This window comes from Archocentrus centrarchus, chromosome 8 (genome assembly GCF_007364275.1).
Source record: "Archocentrus centrarchus isolate MPI-CPG fArcCen1 chromosome 8, fArcCen1, whole genome shotgun sequence".
NCBI lineage: Eukaryota > Metazoa > Chordata > Actinopteri > Cichliformes > Cichlidae > Archocentrus > Archocentrus centrarchus.
This window is the reverse complement of record NC_044353.1, coordinates 19528246-19546658: the sequence shown is the minus strand read 5'-3', so window position 1 is coordinate 19546658 and position 18413 is coordinate 19528246. Positions and strand designations below refer to the sequence as shown.

At 39.8% G+C, this 18413-nt stretch overlaps 2 protein-coding genes across 4 annotated transcripts; one reads left to right on the top strand and one right to left on the bottom strand.

The window, feature by feature from the left end:
* Positions 1–23: 23 nt before the first annotated feature.
* On the bottom strand, positions 24–9335 carry mfsd13al (major facilitator superfamily domain containing 13a-like). Of its 3 annotated transcripts, XM_030736467.1 has the most exons (8): positions 8856–9335; positions 7324–7638; positions 6812–7240; positions 5865–6019; positions 5663–5746; positions 4891–5034; positions 1917–2042; positions 24–159 (listed from the first exon to the last, which is right to left on the bottom strand). In XM_030736467.1, exons 1-8 carry the CDS (start codon positions 9021–9023, stop codon positions 150–152), a joined length of 1431 nt encoding a protein of 476 aa, XP_030592327.1. In that variant the 5' UTR covers positions 9024–9335; the 3' UTR covers positions 24–149. The 3 variants fall into 3 exon arrangements, with proteins under 3 accessions (XP_030592327.1, XP_030592325.1, XP_030592328.1); XM_030736465.1 differs by lacking the exon at positions 24–159 and having other exon boundaries at positions 1555–2042; XM_030736468.1 differs by lacking the exons at positions 24–159; positions 8856–9335 and adding an exon at positions 8390–8617 and having other exon boundaries at positions 1555–2042.
* A 277-nt stretch (positions 9336–9612) lies between these two features.
* On the top strand, positions 9613–17852 carry cdr2a (cerebellar degeneration-related protein 2a). The gene is made up of 7 exons (XM_030735343.1): positions 9613–9865; positions 11453–11565; positions 13466–13614; positions 13738–13914; positions 15998–16312; positions 16448–16724; positions 16868–17852. Exons 1-7 carry the CDS (start codon positions 9787–9789, stop codon positions 17141–17143), a joined length of 1386 nt encoding a protein of 461 aa, XP_030591203.1. The 5' UTR covers positions 9613–9786; the 3' UTR covers positions 17144–17852.
* The last annotated feature ends 561 nt before the right edge of the window (positions 17853–18413 follow it).

Below are 18413 nucleotides of genomic sequence, written 5' to 3'. Positions count from 1 at the left end.
CAAGTCTAGAAGGGATGCAAGTCAGTTATGCTTGTTGCTCATGTTTTCTCGTGACAAGAGACATGAAAACTCCAACTCCAGCACGGAAAAGGCGATCCTTTCCTTTCCAAATGCTCAGGCTAACAGTGTGTTTTCCAAAGATCTTATTTTCAGGAATTTCTGCAACACAAAATAGGGATAATATTAGACAGTACATATTAGATGACTAATATCTCAATTTCACCTCAAAATATAACAGCTTTTGTTGCATGATTCATTGATCACACTTCTTAAAATCTAATAAAAATATAATTCATACCACAACCGTGGATATTTAACATTTTTAATTAAAAACTTTACAAAGAAAATCACATTTATGTAATTTGACAACAAAAAACTTAACATATGTGTGTCAAATACAGCTTATGTTATCACAGGAAAAGAAAGGGTACCATTTGACTGTAGAAAAACCACAGTAAACTTATTAGAAATTCACATTAAATCAGAGTTTACCATTCTGATCCATCTGTGAGGCATCGACCTCTCCCCTAAAGCTCATTACATTTTATAATGTGTATGCACGCAACCTGTTTATTAAACATCCTTCATTCAAAGTCTGCATAAATCGCCCTCTTTTGGGCTACTCTCTCTACTGTAAACTATCAAATATGGGCGATCTGAGCCAACTGAAGCCCACTTTATTAAAGCTGCTCTATAATCTTTCCCCTGTGTACTCAAAGATGTTACTAACCGTCATGTTTGGGATATTTTCACCTTTTTCATAAGGTAAAATAATGGGAAAGGTATTTAGTTAAACAAAATGAAATCAAATTGTAGGATCTTTACTTACAGTAAAAAGCTTATAATATAAAGCGCTTTGAGCCGACTGTTGTGATTTGGCGCTATATAAATAAAATTGAACTGAATCTATGTGAGAGGTGATATGGTGGGTGTATGTGTTGGTGCATGTGACTGTGTGACGTGTAAAGGATATATTTGTTTACTGTGGATGAATACGTTTCGCCCATCATCATTACTGATGCCAGACCTTGTGAGGCCTTTGACTTCAAGTGACAACAAACGGTGATGTTATGTTGTGACCTCGTTTGTATAGATTCCTGATCCACAGGCTTAATGGAGTGTTTTTATTTTCCTCATCATGCAGATGATATATAAAAGAAAGACTAAAACACATTCAATTCTGTTTGTTTTCTGTACAGAAAATGATGGAAAAAAAAAAAAAAAATCAAAATCAAAAATCAACCCTGGAATATTAAAGTCTTTGGATTTAAAAATGCCAAGTTTACAGTAAATAATCACATGACCAGTTTTGGTTCAAGAGAAGTGTGAAGCTGTTATAACTAAATACTCCAAGTAGATGCAGCACCTCTGTTTCCATTGATTGTTTGAGGATCCTGAACGTCTCAACAATTTGTTCTGAGCTAACATTCACCTTCAATGTTTGCATGAGCAAAGTTACTCTTGTGAATTTCTGTTTTTACTGACCATTTGTGGTAAGTGTGGTTGAACAGTGGCTGAGAATTTGTTATTAAAATGTTTCTCACAGTGACAAACTTTTTTTTTTTTTAAACAACCAGTAAATGTCTCAAGAAAACTAAAGGAAGAGTTTTACCACCAAGAGTGGGCAATCCAGACACAGTATTTGAAGAATACTGCCACTTGTAAATCAAAGTAAAGATCAAAAACCCAGTTGCTTCATTTGTTCGATTTTTTTAGCTACTTGACAATTTACAGTTGTTCACCGTTGGAATTGCAATATGTATGAATAGATTCACTCATTGAAATATACAAAAATACCCATTTTAAAATTACTTATTTACAGATTAGTCATTAAAAATGTCCCCAATTCCCAACTAGAGTAAAATAAACCAGCTCTCTATGAATGCTGAGGATACTGATGTTAGCCATCAATGTACTTTGTGTCAACTGTGTGACTGTTGCGAATGGAAAACGGCCTCCATGCCAGGACTTGCAGAGCAGCGACACACATGGGCACCAGACACACCAAGTAGAACATGATGCTGTGGAGGCTCTCCAAGGCACTAAAAACAATGACAAAGTGTACAGTTACATCAATTTGCTACTGCATCATCCTCTGATCATCACGATGACAATTACTGCAAACTGCAACTGTATGGAGAGAAAATTGACTCAAAATATCTGTGTGTCTGTAATGCAGGATTTGTGCGTAACCTGCTGGATTTGTAATTTTTTGTAATACACGATTCACCTGATACACACGCACAAAACTAAAGTTACGCACGAATCACCTGATACACACGCACAAAACTAAAGTTACACACGAATCACCTGATACACACGCACAAAACTAAAGTTACACACGAATCACCTGATACACACGCACAAAACTAAAGTTACACACGAATCACCTGATACACACGCACAAAACGGCGGTTACGAGTGCACAAAGTTTTTGAGACACATTTCACGCTTCCGGTGAGCTACCAGATTCGTGCGTAACTTGGTGCGTTTAATGCTAGTACAAAGCTGGGTCATCTGAGTTTTGTTCTGGGTCTAGTGTTTTTTTCCCGCTGAACTTATTTCACTCTATACTTGTGCCGAAGTGGAAAAGACGATTTTCTGTGGAAGATGGGATACCTCAGCACCCTTGAGTTATAACACATACACCTAAAACAGCCAGTCAAACTCTGAGAGGCATTATAAAACATCTGAGCCTGGAGATAAATTTAGAGATAGCTTTCATAGATCTGGAATGTACTGTCTTAGCTACCAACAGCTAAAGTAGCTTAGCTCACATAAAGATGAGTTCTAGCTAACAGAGAAATGCATGGAGAACTATCAAACTACTTGACACATAAAACGAAATCTCTAAAAATACTCATTATAATCGGATAGCAAAGTGTGCAGATTTTAACTTTAAATTACTTCTGAGGGTAGACCACCGTGATTCCCTGCCATAACAGTCGCCTACTCTTCCTTTGTGCCTCTCAGAGTTTGACTGGCTGTTTTCCGAGCCAGAGAAGCATTGCACCACCTAGTGGTCGTTTCTTTTAACCAAATAATTACATTTGTACAGCTCACAAATGCATATGTAAATAGTATTAGAATATTAAAAAATAGATGTAGGTGTATGTGTTATAACTAAAGGGTGCTGAGGTATCCCATCTTCCACAGAAAATCGTCTTTTCCACTTCGGCACAAGTATAGAGTGAAATAAGTTCAGCGGGAAAAAAACACTAGACCCAGAACAAAACTCAGATGACCCAGCTTTGTACTAGCATTAAACGCACCAAGTTACGCACGAATCTGGGAGCTCACCGGAAGCGTGAAATGTGTCTCAAAAACTTTGTGCACTCGTAACCGCCGTTTTGTGCGTGTGTATCAGGTGATTCGTGTGTAACTTTAGTTTTGTGCGTGTGTATCAGGTGATTCGTGCGTAACTTTAGTTTTGTGCGTGTGTATCAGGTGATTCGTGTATTACAAAAAATTACAAATCCAGCAGGTTACGCACAAATCCTGCATTACAGACACACAGATATTTTGAGTCAATTTTCTCTCCATACAACTGTAACTTCCTGTGCGTGTCGACTGTGTCAGTTTCTGACATTAAAATCAAAAAGTACAAGTACAAAACAAAACCGTGAACAGAGATAATAGTGGAACCATTATTTGTGGTTTGTTTTTTTTATTATTATTTAAAGAGATCAGTTTATGTGCAAGTATCCCCTGTGAGCCAAAAGCAGCCTTCAGACTCCTCTAAACAGTTTCTGACAACTTCTTGGCTCTGAATGATGTCAATGAGAATGGCTATTCCTAATACGCCCAATTATGCACACAGTATTGGCTATGAGTGCAGATGCCCCAACCACCCATTGGTTAAATCTTGTATTTACAAAGGCTTGCGACTTGGAAGAAAGGTGGTCTAGGGATGATCAACTGAGGGCCTGCACTAAGAAACAGTAAGATAACAAATAACTGAAACTGTGAACCATACAAAACAACTGTAGTAGAGCCTAGAAATAAAAAAAATTGTAGTTGGATATGGACATATGAGGCTGCCATTATGTGGAAAAGTATATTGTATACCTTCTAACATTTTTTTAATCAATGCTGGTTAAATATGTAACTACAAAACAAGTATTTCAGTGGGTCTGCATTTATGAAATTATATAAGCAGTGACCTTTGAAATAAAAAAAGCCAAGTAAGGGCTCTCTTATCTTATCTTATAACTTGATGGGGAACAGAATTTTTTTTTCCTGCATAATAAAATGAAACTGTAGAAAAGCAAAAATGTATTTTTCCTTGAATTCAAACGTGCATCTCAATATATATTATGTAAATTTATAATTGATCACAGTGCTGGCTCTCAGCATTTTAGCCCACCAAAGTTGTGCCTATTATATTTTACTATTTTCCACTTGAAAGTTTTTAAATTAGCTTCTTATTTTTGCATTTCTTTAAAACCCAAAACATGCTTTCATTCAATGTGTCCTAACAGTTTATTGCTCAAAGTTAGGTTATTGTTTTATGGTGATTTAATTTTATATAGGGACTGTTCACAGATGCATCATCTACATTTCAATAAAAGACATATTATTCATACTATGATGGCATAAACGGGCTCAGACTTAAAGCTGAATATTATCCGAATGCTCTGGAAAACCTACTGTAGTTAACACAGGGCTTATCATCAGCAACTGAGCCCCTTATATATTTTCCCCAGTTTTTTGTCTGTTTATTATACAGCAAGTTATGACATAAAGCATAAACAGGCAGACTTGGGACATATGTCATCAGTGGAAAATTGACAATCCAAAAGTTGTGGGTATAATCTCAAAATCAGCTTCAACAACACTTGACAGACCACTTATGTACCCATTAACTCAACAGGAAGCAAGAAACTGTACCTCTGATTTGAATCCTTTGCTGCATCCTTCAGCTGCTCATACCCGAACTGGTTCAGGATACTTAACACCATCATAGGGGCCAGAGACTGAGCTGGCTTTGTGAACAGTGCATTTGTTCCAAACACCATGGATGAGAGAGGGGAACTAGGAGGAGGAGGGGAAGAAGAAAAAAAACACAAAAACACAAAATCACATATCAAATGACAAATTGTTTTCATTGCATGTTTGTACATATTTTTAGGGCTAAAGCAACTAATGTTGTGTATTTTCCTGTATTATGTAGTAAAATCACAAGGTTTAAAAACAATGCTGCAGCAATCTGAGTGAATGAAGTTGTTTATATTTGTATCTGAGAAATGACTGAATTAGTCATCTTTGCTGACATTCATATTTTTAGTCATGACAGCAGCACAACTCTAAGGGATGGCAGTTCTAGTCTGCATGTCCACCAGTTTGGTCCATATCTTAACAACTGCAGGCTGTGATGGACTGGCGACTTTCCCAGTGTGTACCCAACTTCTCACGACCTTGAAGTGGATCAGTGGGAAAATGAATGGATAGATGCATGAACAGAGAGACTCTGGTCAATTCCTACAACATTCCAACCTAACCTCAGACTCAGCTATTCTTTGTGTCATGTAACTTAGGTAGTGTACTTGGTAAACATTATACCCGATTTAAATGTTTGCTTTGACAGTATGACAAATATTTTATTTTATGTTTTGCATAAAGCACAGTTGTGCCTAAGCTGTGGACATGAAGTGCTGTTTACCTGCGCTTGTATTTCTGCAGGTCAGTGTCAATAATGTCAGCCAAAGGCAACCCAAAAAGACTGAAGCACGCTTGAATTATAACCCTGCATAAAAAGAGTACAGATAAACTGGAGTAAAAAACAAACAAAACAAAAGCAATGCAGTAAATGCAGTAAAAAACAAATATCAAGACAACCAAAAACCCTATCAGTAACTTCTTACATGTTAATGGTGAGGAAAAATGCCAGGACATAGTAATGCTGAGGACCAACTGCTAGCATGACAGCTGCCATCCCAGCCTCCACATAGAAGGTGAATAGGATGATCCTGTAGTAGCCAAGCCCATGCAGCAGCCTCTGAGAGCTCAGTACTAAAAGCTAAAGTGAGGACAGTGAGTTAGGAACAACACAAACAGTTAGGCAAAGTAGCAGATTAAAGCAGTGTATCAAGTGTTATAAAACAATTTCCTTTTTGGCGCTTTCAGGTGTTTGTTCAGACCTCTGTCATTTGAGTGAGGAAGTGAGCGGGCAGCTGAATAGCTCTATTTATGAACTATGTTGTAGACAGTTACGATAAATAACAAGCAAACAATGACATGGTGTAAAAGATTGCTTATCCCTTGAGTCTGGAAAATTCCCACAACTTCACTGTGCCTTATTAGATAGTCATATTATAACCTTTTTTAAGTAGATAGTGCAAGTCTTTCCGCTCAAAATACTACAGAGACGGTTCATTCAATGTTTTAACTCTGTTCCAAATAGAGATGGGAATCGAAAATTGGTGCCACTTGAGAACCGGTCCACATTTTACAAAGCATCGGAATTGTTTGAGCTTATTAATTCCTTTATCAGTGCCTGCTGGTGCTGGCGGTGCATACAAATTGCAAATTAATGTCATATATGTACATCTACTGTTGCCATAAAAAAATAAGGAGTCATGGCAGAGACGATGAAGCGGTCCAAAGCATTGCTTCATGAAGAAAGATGGTAATAGTACTAGTTGTAACGCCTGTAACATGATTATTTCTAGTATTTCAAGTAAGAATAACACCTAGGACCTATGACTTGGATGGACCAAAGAAAACAATCAGTGTGGTATTCTGAGGTAAGAGGAAGACTGAAAGACATATTCTAATCTTTATGAAAAAGCTAATCCTCTTGGGACAATACCTGTGGACAGATGAATCCTGCTCCATACATGATGCTCTTTGCAAATGATGGAAGCACATCTGGAGGAATCAGGTTTTCAGCAAATATCATGGTAAAATTATTAAAGAAAGCCAACATGAACACCTGGAAGAAGTTCATGAGCACAAATAGCTGAAAGTCCCTGTTGGTCAGGATTTGCCATGTCAACATTCTCAATGTGGAGAAGGAGCATGCATGGGAAGTCTGATCATCAGACCCGGGAACAACTGATTCATACTGATTCACTTTATTGTCAAAGCGGCTCTCACTGTGAAAGCCTGTGTAGAGCATGCAGCCACAGCTCAAGACAGCAATCAGCACAGTGAACGCCTGAAAACCCGTGAAGTCTTCCATGTTTCTGGACACCACACCACAGAAAAGGACACTGGAGGAGCCAATGAGAGAAGCCACCTGGGAAATAAACAAGAAGGCATATGAGAAGGATGAAGCTCTTCCGAGTATACCGAGGACAGATGGAGGGATGGAGGGGCTACCTGGTTGTACTTTATGAGTCTTAGTCTGTTCTGATGATGGCTTGAAATCTCTGCAAACAAGGCACATTGTGCCAACAGCACAAAAGTCAGCATGCCATCGAAAGCACACAGAGCTACTGCCAAGTGTAACCCACTCAACCAATCACCAGGGGCGTAGGAACGCCACGGGAACCAAGCTAGAAGAAAAGACAGCGAGTAGAGGGGGGCACCATACAGGATGGAGAGACGCCGCTGAGAGCAGCAGGCCACCCTGGAGTTATCTTGCAGGTAACCAAAGAGAGGGTCATTAACTGCATTCCACACCATGTACACCACCTGTGGACAGGAAGTGTGTAAGAGTATTCATTAAAAACAATTAACAATGAGCATATACAGTTGTGGTCAGAAGCTGCATTCACTCATTCACTAAGTTGGCTGGACCAGTCAGTGTAAAGAAGTTTAACTTGCAATTTTAACAACACATATCAATTTTTCTACGTGATAAAAAAATGCTGCTGTAGTAAATGAAAGAAATCTGTCAGCATGATTTCTTGGGCTTAAATTGTAAGAAATTAATGTGTAGAATTGCAGAAAATGTTCCCACTCTGTCCTCTAATTCTTTAAAAAAAAAAAAAAAAAGCTTTCGTCAATTCACCAAAAACTTTTTTTTTTTTGTTTACTGTGGCTCCATTGTAAAAAAACAAAAACATACATTTCTAAAATATAGTTTGTCATTCATTGTTTATCTATTGCTTAATCATTCTGGTGTGGTATGAATGGAGGTGGTCTTTATCAGTACAAAAAGATGTAAAACTTGTGAAAATACAGTTAAGTCTAAAGTTTATGCCCTCCTTCACATTTTCCAAAGCCATCCAGTGGGCCAAACTGAAGTCTCTGCCGAGCCAATTCTGGCCTTGGGCCTTATGTTTGGCACCTGACATCTGATCATAAAGCTCTTCTCCAGAAGGCATTTAGGTTGTCCATGTGGGCAGCTGCAAATTTCAGTGGTGCTATTATGAGTCAATTTTGGAGCAAGGGCTTCTTTCTTAGTCAGCATCCTCTCACTCCATGGTGATGTAAAACTCACTTCACTGTGGACAGTGACCCTGGTGATCCTGCAGTTTCCTGTTTAAGCCTTGGTGGTTCCCGAACATCCTAACCATTTTCCCCTCTGAGGGTCACAGTTCCAGACCTTGGCAGAGTGACAACACATCCAGCTAACTTGTACTTATGTTCAGTTGTTGATTGAACATCACTGAACTGATGATGGTATCTGCAGTTGTTCAGAAATAAATAGAAGAGACATTCCCGACTTGTGTAACCCAAAGATTCTCCTTAGAGCTTCACTGGGTTCCTTGGACTTTCCCATTCTTCTGAGTGCTTTCAAACAAATCCTTTATATGCTGGCAAAAAGAAACTACCAGTTGGAGTCAGAAAGTAATAGACCTTCTCCTATTAAAAGAAATCATTAAAAGCAGCAGATTCTTTAAATTTTACTTCCACTCTTACAACATCACATGTAGTCGTCAAAAAGCGCAGGTCAAGATACTCACTTGTGATTGGTGAAATGCTCCCTCGGATATCTTGTACCTATTCAGGAAGAGTTTGACATAGTAGAAGCTGAAAATGTTGTTTATCATGCTAGACCCCAGAGTGGTCATGGCATAAGCCAGCGCTGCAGGGTTCACCCCAAAATTTATCAGGTGTCGGAATACATTCATTGTTTCGGAAACGCTCGAGACAGGTTTCACCTCCACGGACACGGCAGCTTGACCAAGTTACCTGCCGCTCTAAAGGAGCAGGGAGCAAGCAGTTGTTGTCACCTGCAGCACCTTTTCGACGCTGCTGTTGTTTAGCATTGCTAATAATACTACTATAGGCTTGGTATTTAAATCGGTTTTGTTCCAACTCGCTAATCGCATGAATAGCACTTGCCAGGAAGTTAAACAGACTTGCTAAGTATTTACCGAGCCACTGTAAAAACCAGAAAGTATGCCCCAACGACACTGTTTAGAAAATCATCGAGAGGCGGGGTAAGAAACAAAATAAGAAAGAAACAAAATCTGATTGGGCAGAAATAGTCCGTGCCTTACACTTACTGCTTCGTAATTCGTCGATGCAAATGTTCGTCACAAAACACAGGACGTTACGACATTTAAAACTTTTTAAAAAAAAAATATTTAAGCGTCAGTTTTTATTGTTAACTTTATTTAGTTGTGTTTGCCGATAAATAACAGGTAAAATGTGTTCACTTTTTTTTTAAAATTAATTAATTTTTTATGAGGCATATCTGCCTCCTGCCGGATGCTGGGGTGATTTGCCACGTTGCTGTAGACAACAGACTTAAAGCCTCTCTCACGCCTGGGAGGATGTAGGTTACGTTTGACCACTCACGGCGGCAGACCGCGGTCAGCTTCAAGCTATTAAACTCCGGTGTGTCAGGTTTCTGTCGGGTGTTGTTTTGGGTGAGCCCTCCATTTAAAAATGCTAACCGACATGATTTTGGAGGAAGAGTTTGAGAAGAATGGAGACCCTTGGTACAACCCGCAGGATCTCGAACACGGTAAGAGCTGCTCAGCCTTGCGGTCGCACCCTAAACTCTTCTCCTGACTGGCTGTGTCTGTGCGAGCTGTTGTGTTATTCCGTTTCATGGCTCAGGCTGTTTAATTAGTAAAAGACAATGAGTGTTTCAGCTGCTGCCTAATTGTTATAGTTATTTTTTTTTTCAGTTTAGTTAAGTTTCAGTTAGTCTCCAGAGTGGGTTTGCTTGTTTAAGTTGAGGTTTAATTTTAATACACGTTATTTTTTTGTGGTTATTGTTATATTTGCTAAAGCCAAGACCTTCAGAATGGGTGCTGGTAATATAAACACAACCCACTGTGAAACTCCGCAGACTGACTCACAGCCGTGCAGATGTCTCAGTAAACTTCTGCATCAGTGCCACCTCACACTTGTTGTCTACTTCAGACTGACAAACACCGACAGGAAAGGCATTTCATGTACATTTCATTTTAGTTAGTAAGTACACAACATAGCTTTAGTTAGTTCAATATATTTTTTCAAATATTTTTCCAGTTAACTGACATATTTTTGTTAAAAATAGCTTTAATTTTTTGTTGTAGCAGTCTTAGAAAACTGAAAGTGACCTCTTCACTGCCACAAGCCCCTAAATTTGAGCTTACAGATAAAAATGCAGACGAAGGACGTGTGACACAGACTCACAGGGGTCATGCGATCCACAGGAGGGCTCCTACAGAGTCAGGATTTCCTGAGGCTGCCACGGCCCCCCCTGTGTTTATTGTTTTCAGAAGTCTTATCAGTAGGCATGGATAACAACAAAAATGCTCAGCATTTACATGAGGAGATTTAGGAAGAAATGTACAACGATCTTTGCAGCTTCATCGTCTCCACCATGTTTATATGCTCCAGAGTTTGGTTTAAGATCATTAGGTAGCAGAGGTTGGAAGTACTGTACCTGAGCAGAGTTTTTAGGTACCTGTACTTTACTTCACTGTTTATTTTACTTTTACATCTGACATTTTAACCCAGATATCACTGCTTCACAATCCTATTTGTGCATTCATCATTGGTGCTTATTGCACACACCTAGAAGACCTAGAGGTGAAAAAGGCAAAGACATATCAAAGTGAGCTTTGCACAAAAACACAGGTAGAAATGTCCTTCAAATAGCTACTTTTTAAGTTTATACTTTGAGTACATTTCAGAGCCTCTACATTTTTGCTTTTACTTGAGTAAAGAAGTTGCATCAGTACGTCAACTTCTGCCAGTCTTTTTTTTTTTTTTGAGACAAGTATCTGTACATTTACTTTGCCACCTCTGTTAGGTAGTGACATTTAAAGTTTGAATTGGCTCAGTTTAATTGGATTTTTATTAGCTGATCTTAGTAGTCTCACAAAAGACGGTGTTAAGATGGCTGGCCAAGATCCTGAACTCATGAGAATTTATTGGGGGAAAAGGTCACAAGGCATGCCTTAGATTCCTCATGGGACAATGAGTTGTTGTGAGTGGCACTAGCCACGTGCCAGACTGCGTTTACACACTGATCTAATTTTTTTTCAGTCACCCGTGTTTGGGTATTGAGACCATCCTGAATCTTGTGTTTATATGCTTTGCTTTACCTTTCTTTCAGATCTGCATTTGGCAGCAGAGCTGGGGAAAACCCTCCTTGAGAGAAACCATGACCTGGAGCAGGCCCTGCAGGAGATGTACTCCACCAATCAGGAGCAGCTGCAGGAGATAGAGGTGATACATCTTAGGAAGGAACTAATCCGAATTTTTGAGCAAAATCTCATCTATCAGTGGATGTAGTTGTTGGTTGCCTTTTATGTGAATGAGTCCATGATTAGAGGCGATTCATTGAGAGAAATCCCTGCTGAGAGATCTGAAAGGCACTTTCTCTGAATGGAAAGTCATTTGTGAAATTCTCACAGCTGAAAATAGGTTGGAGTAAAGGCTAATCCTGCCCAGTCTGATCTAATAAGCCTTTGGCAAGGAGCAGAATGTCTGTCTTAATTATCTGGAAACTGTCACTGGTTTTCCAGTAAATGGTTGTTTTATTTGGACACTGTTCATGGTTCTGATTTTGTTCTTATCTGTTAGTCAATAAAATACTATTTATGTATTCCCAACACTAATAGTGGAGCGCCTTATATTTTAGTGCCAAGACATTTTAGCACATGCAGAAACTGCTGCTGATCTGTCTGAGCTGGAGGACATAGCACTTAGCAGGTCAGCACACATAAGAGCCTTAATTTGTCTACGTCTTTGGTGTAAGAGTTTATCAAGGTTGTTTTGGTAATCCTAATACGTCTCTTTGACCCACATTGTACGTGCTGCCCTGTCTGAGAGGTGTGCTTCTGTTTCACTAAAGTACACAAGTTCTGGAGAAATGCTTGCCAAAGAAAACTGTCATGAGTCCAGTGTGGCATTTGGAAAAGCCAAATACTCACACTGATGTCATAGGTTGACCTATTAATGAGGCTGGTCAGCAGGCACAGCTTTTATAGATACTAAATACATTCTTGTTCACCATGCAAATACAGGTTATAGGCCTATGTTGTGATTTCCACTTCAATAATATGAGTCCATGCTCTTAGCCAAATGTTATCATTTAGTATGGTGCTGTCCTGTTGCTATTGGATTTAAATAAGCAGTTTCTTCTCAGTATAGTTTGGCGTTGCTACTCTGGAGTTTGATCTTATATGTAATAAGCCAGTGAAAATGAGATATAGAGTAATGTGCAAAATTTTGAGCCACCCCTCATATCTTTTATATATTTTTTTCCAAGCCTTTTTTTGTTTTGTTTTTTTAATGGTCTTGAGCAATAGTTCTCCAGGTTTCTCTAAGTTTTTCTTTGCACATTGGCTGCCTAGGCACATAAAACGGTACCTAACACTAGGGATGAACCGGTGTTGTCTACACATAACATACAACTTGACAAAGAGCCTATTTTAAATTGTATTTTTAGTCATTAACAGTTTCACAGGTATAAATTTGTTTTTGTTTTTTTTGCACCAGCAAGGTGATTCCCAAACAGCTGTTAGATGAAAACCTGCCATATCTAGGCATGGTGTGCAGTGTGTCAATTAAAAAAAAAAAAAATTGGATAGGTGGAGGAAAAAAGATGATGTGACATTCCTTAAAAAAAAAAAAAAAACTCTCTACAACAAATGAACAGTACCTGAAAGTCATGTCCTTAAGAAATAAATCCAGCAAAGACCTGACACAGGACCTGAGAGATGCAGCTGGCCCTTCAGTTGATCCACCTCATCAGAAATGGTCTCAGTGGAAGGGTGGCTGTCAAGAAGCCATTCTTAAGGGAAACAGGGAGAAAAGACTGTGGTATGATAAATTACAAGAAAATTGGGGAACAGTTCTTTTATGTTTCAGTAATTCGCTGCATCTGTTTCCCATTTTCCTAGCAAAATATCAAGAAATTGGGGCTGGCTCAAAACTTATTTTCTGCATGAGTAGGAACTTGGAACTATTATTTCTCCCATGAATTTAGGTCAAGACATGCAATTTTATTGGTATCGGATTGGTAGCGCGACAGCTTGGAATTATTTTTCTTGTAGGCTAATCTGATAATCTGTCTGTAAACAAAAAAACAACAAAAATCGGAATTCCCTCTCTTGTACACCAGTACCTCACCAAGCAGGTGGACCTGCTGCGTCAGATGAATGACCAGCATGCCAAAGTGTATGAGCAGCTTGACGTGGCTGCCAGAGATCTGGAGCAAAGCAATGAGAGACTGGTGCAGGACAACCGCCTGGCCCAACATAAGATCCACAGGTTGGAATGCTAACTGTGCATTACTCTGTAATGCATGTGTTATAGAATTATCCAGTTAGCTTCAGTGATGCATACAAAATACACCAGTTAACATGTTTGTTTGTTTTTTCTCTTTTCCTTCAGTCTAACTGAGACTATTGAAGCACTTCAGACCCTTATGGAGCATCTGCAGGCCCAAGTCGAAGAGCTAAAAACTGCAGAGGCAGAACGAAATAAGAGAGAGCTGGCAGAGCAGAGACGCAGCCTCGGCGCACAGAGTGTGTCCTGTCTCAAAGAGCTGTATGACTTGCACCATGACAGGTAGCAGGTTTCATCACCCTCGCTGGCATCACAATGCTAATAGAACTACAGAGGAAATGTGTGGTAGACTGTAGATAGTATTGTGCATTAATGATGTGGTGACTTAGCTTGGTACTCTTGACGTTTATCAAACTTTGAACAGTGACTAATGATGAATAGCCCCAAATTATCTGGCTACGCCAGGGGAAATATGAGTCAGTGTCTTTCTTCCTTGACATGAAAGCAAAAAGAAAAGCGAAGCTGAAAGCACCTCAGCAGTGAGAGCTCAGGTCTGTTTTCCCATGTTCCCCTCAGTACTCTGCTGCCTTCTCATATGCTGACTTGACATCTTCAGGTCACCCAGAGCCTGACCAGCGAGACCAGAGAGCTTATTTTAGACATAATCCACAAGAGAAGGAAGCTAATCCTCCCCCACTGTCACTGTGCACTAATGCGGCTGTTTAGTTTGCTGCATCTAATGTCACTTATTTGGTGTTTTGTAGAACTGTCACCTTAAAATCCTGAATATTGCATCTATAAAGTTAAGTTAAAGGTGAGGTGTAGTGGACGTTTAATAAGGAGCTTGAAATGTATTGAACTGTGTGAGCAAAACTTATTTTAGCAGAAAAAGTACTTGCGCGCACACACACACGCGCACACACACAGGAAATTTGTCATGGCACAAGGTGAGAGGCCTAGTATGTAAGAAAATGAGACTGTTATCATGCTTTTGCTGATAATACAGCAGTACCAGGTAGCATTACAAAAAAGCCAAGAAAATTATTATTATTATTATTATTATTATTACATTTCTCAGTCTTACTACCAACTGACATTAGAAAGAATTCTTCTGCAGGAAATTCAGAGGAGGTGAAATACTCAGTTGTGAACTGTGTCCAAAGTCTTCCTCAGGCTGCTTAAGGTAACCAAATAACCTTTACCAAGAAGATGGAAATTTCTGGTACTCCCTGCTGCTGGTAAAGTCTAAGTGCTTGAAGTGTACGGTAATAATTCAACTCAGAGCGTCTCTGAACTGAATTTTGAAGACACTGTTTAACTGAGAAAGTCAAACTGTAACAGGATTCCTGCAGATCCCTAAAAAGTCTTCATGTGTTAAATTTAGTTAAAAATTTAAGGTCATAAAATGATTGTTGTAAATAGTTTCTGAGCTTCAAAAAAGGCGACTGGACTTTAAGTTTCTTGAAGAAACTTAAACTTTTAAATGTGGATGAATCAGACGCGTGCTGTTAATAAAATAAATAAATACATGAGAGGCTGCTCGAGTGTTGTGTGCCCGCTGCTACATGATCAGCTCCTGCTGATCAGCTGATCAGCTCCTGCTGATCATGTAGCAGCGGGCCAGAAACATTGTCCATGATAACAATTCCCCTAACTGCCTGTGGGCTGAGCTGTTGGCATCATCCAAGTATCTAATTACTTCAGTGCTTTCTGACTCAAAACATGTAAAGACAGATCAAACAGCACATTTTTGGTTTTGGTGTTTTTTTTTTTTTTTTTTTTAGGTTATTTAATAGAAAAAAAGAATATTGCATTCATAAATCTACATCAGTTTGTATGGAATCATGTCTTCCAACAAACTGATGCAGTATCATAAACTTAGAATTAGTCCACTTCAGGTATAGTAGCAGGCGCCAGTTTGTGGAAGCCACCACATTGCCCCGCCCTCTTAAATACAGCAGCTGCCTGATCACGTTTTATGCATGTGGCTAGAGACCAGCCACACACCAGGTACACCAAAGGAGAAAGTGTTTGTATGCCGTGGTGTCTGCACCTTCAGACTCAAAAACATCATCCTCTTCCGTCTCACTTCAAGCCTCATCTCCTGAACTGAAGTGAGAGCTCTAACACGCACAAACATGCTTCAACGAGCCTCGTCCAGAGTAAATAGATGTGGACACATATTGACAGCTGAGATAAACAGCGGACTGACAGCCTACACTCACTACAGATAAACGGCAGCCAGAGTTGTATGTCCTACAAACACTATTGCTGTTAGAACTGTGAGTTTGTTATAATCTCAGTGTCATGGAAGGATTGTTTTCTCAAAGTGATGCTCTAACAAGCTCGTTAATCACTCCCTAAGGTATCTCTCCCACGGCAGTCACCTTGTGGATGGACTCTGGTCGCCTCATGGCTCTTTCCATGACCAAAAGAGGCAACCAAACCCAGAGGAGGAGAACGCTGCTCTCCAGCGCTCCATCCAGACCCTTCAAAGCCAGATAACTGCAGAGCGGAGTCGCAGGGAGGCCGCAGAGCGGGAGATGGAGTTGACAGCCAGGGAGAACAGCAGTCTAGAGCAGCGGCTGGCCCTGCTGTCAGGCTGCCAGGTCAGGCAGAAGGAGCTGGAGGCCGAAGTAGAACAGCTGCAGCTTCTATGGCGCGCCGACTGTGCCAACAGGTCAGGGCTGATTTATGTGTGGACTAGATTCAAACTCAAATCATTTCAGCTCTATTTTTGATATTGTTTTGATATTCAGAAAAAATGTGTGTAATTTCTCAAAATGTGTGTCCATTACCTGTTTACCCTTTTCAGGAGACCTGACCAGCTGCTGGTGCCTGACACGGTATTCTTTGTCTCAGAGGAAAGGCCCCACCCGGAGCAGAGTGAGCCAGAGGAGAAGACGGAAACTGCTGAGGAGCAGAGCAGATCCGGCCGACAGAGGTGCAACAGTGACAGCGTGTTGAGGGCAACAAACCCGGATGAAATTCTTCGTGGTCACGAGCAGCTGTGTATACGTCGAGCAGAGGCTGTGAAAAAGAGGGGCATCTCTCTGCTCAATGAGGTGGATGCACAGTATAGTGCACTGCAGGTGGTGTATCCATGGAATAATGTTTTCCTAAAAATATCAAGAGTTTTTCTTCTTTTTCAGTTAGAAGTTTTGGTGTAAAATTCTTTCTTTTCTATTTGAAAATGGAAAAATGCATTTCTCTAAGATATGTGTTTGTTATCCAGGTGAAATATGACGAGCTGCTGCAGCGATGCCAGCAAGTATCAGACGAGTTCAACCATAAGGCCGTCCAGACATCCAGCAGTCCCTTTGCGAGCAGCCGCTCACGCCGCCGGCTGTCCGGCTCTGCAGCTCTGTCTGATCTGACTGTGGTTCTTGAAGAAGGCCAGCAGCCAGAGTACAAGGCTCTCTTCAAGGAGATCTTCACCTGCATCCAAAAGACCAAAGAGGACCTCAGTGGAAACGGAAAACCGCTCAGGGATGGTGAATCCTCCAAATGATTGCCATTCATCACCCTGTGACTTGCTCTCTGTAAAACTATTCAGAGATTGCAGACGCTGTAAATACACTCAGGCTTTGTGAATCTTAGACATGCCTGTTGTGTCCTTATCAAAAATAAAGTGACTATAGTTACATGAGTGAATAAAGTATATTTTTACATGCAGCTTGATCGCCAATTCAAAAAGTATTATATCCACCAGCAGCAGTATTCAGTTTTTTTTTTGTAATGCTTACACTGTGACCACTTGACTGTTTGGTGTTTGGAGGAGAGGCACGTGCAGTGGTGTTACACTGTGTTACGTTGTTGGGTAAAATGGCAGTTATTATCAGAGTTGTGTCAACAGAGAAGTTGGAATGTTGTAATAGGATGAAAACCTGAAGCAATGTCATATCTGAAGACTCAGGAGTTTTTGATTAGTGGTGTAAGCAGGTTTTTGTAAGTTGACCTTAGGTGGCTCAGCGGAGGGTCAGTGGCACGATAAGAGTAAAATGTACTGTAGGTGGACACTGTAAAACGAGTGTGTGTGAATGTCGGTAGGACACAGAGCGGCTCTGCACTTTGTCATGATTCCTGTTTTATTTATTTAATAAAAGATTAGAGAGGATTATATGTTTATTTATTTTCTTTGTTGCTATATTTTTCAACTTAATGTACAATGGGGTGCTTCTTCTGTGGTGATTAAAATTAAACAAAACACTTTCTTCTTGTTTTTGGACTATTTCCCACTGACTTGAACATTTCTGACTATGATATGTAAAAGAAATTGTTGATTGGATTAATATATGTTGCAGAAACAGGAAAACAAAATCTAAAGATATAAATGGATTAAAAAATGTGCAGACTTTTTTTTTTTTTTTCTCCTCCTTTCAGGCGCCTGAAGTGCTGCAGCAACAGACATGACATTTCTGCATAGTTTTTGTGTAGATATGTTTCAGCTTGTTCTCTATTTCCGTGCATAAATGTGAGCCACAATCAGACAAAAGAAAATCAGTGTGAACAGCATGTACCCAGTGTGGAAAACAACAGAGGCATTTTCTGCAAAACCCAGCGCTGCCCTCACTCTTCAAGGACACGTTCCTGCTGTGTACACTAACTCAGCAAACAATTAATGGACCTTTTGTCTCCATATTTTTTTTTTTTTTAACTTCACTGACATCCCCCCACCCTGGTTACCACAAGCCCCAAATCTATTAAACCTCATATCAAGGAGGTTGCATACCACACTTGCCCACAGGGACAGGTCTTAGCAAGACATGCACGCAGTAATC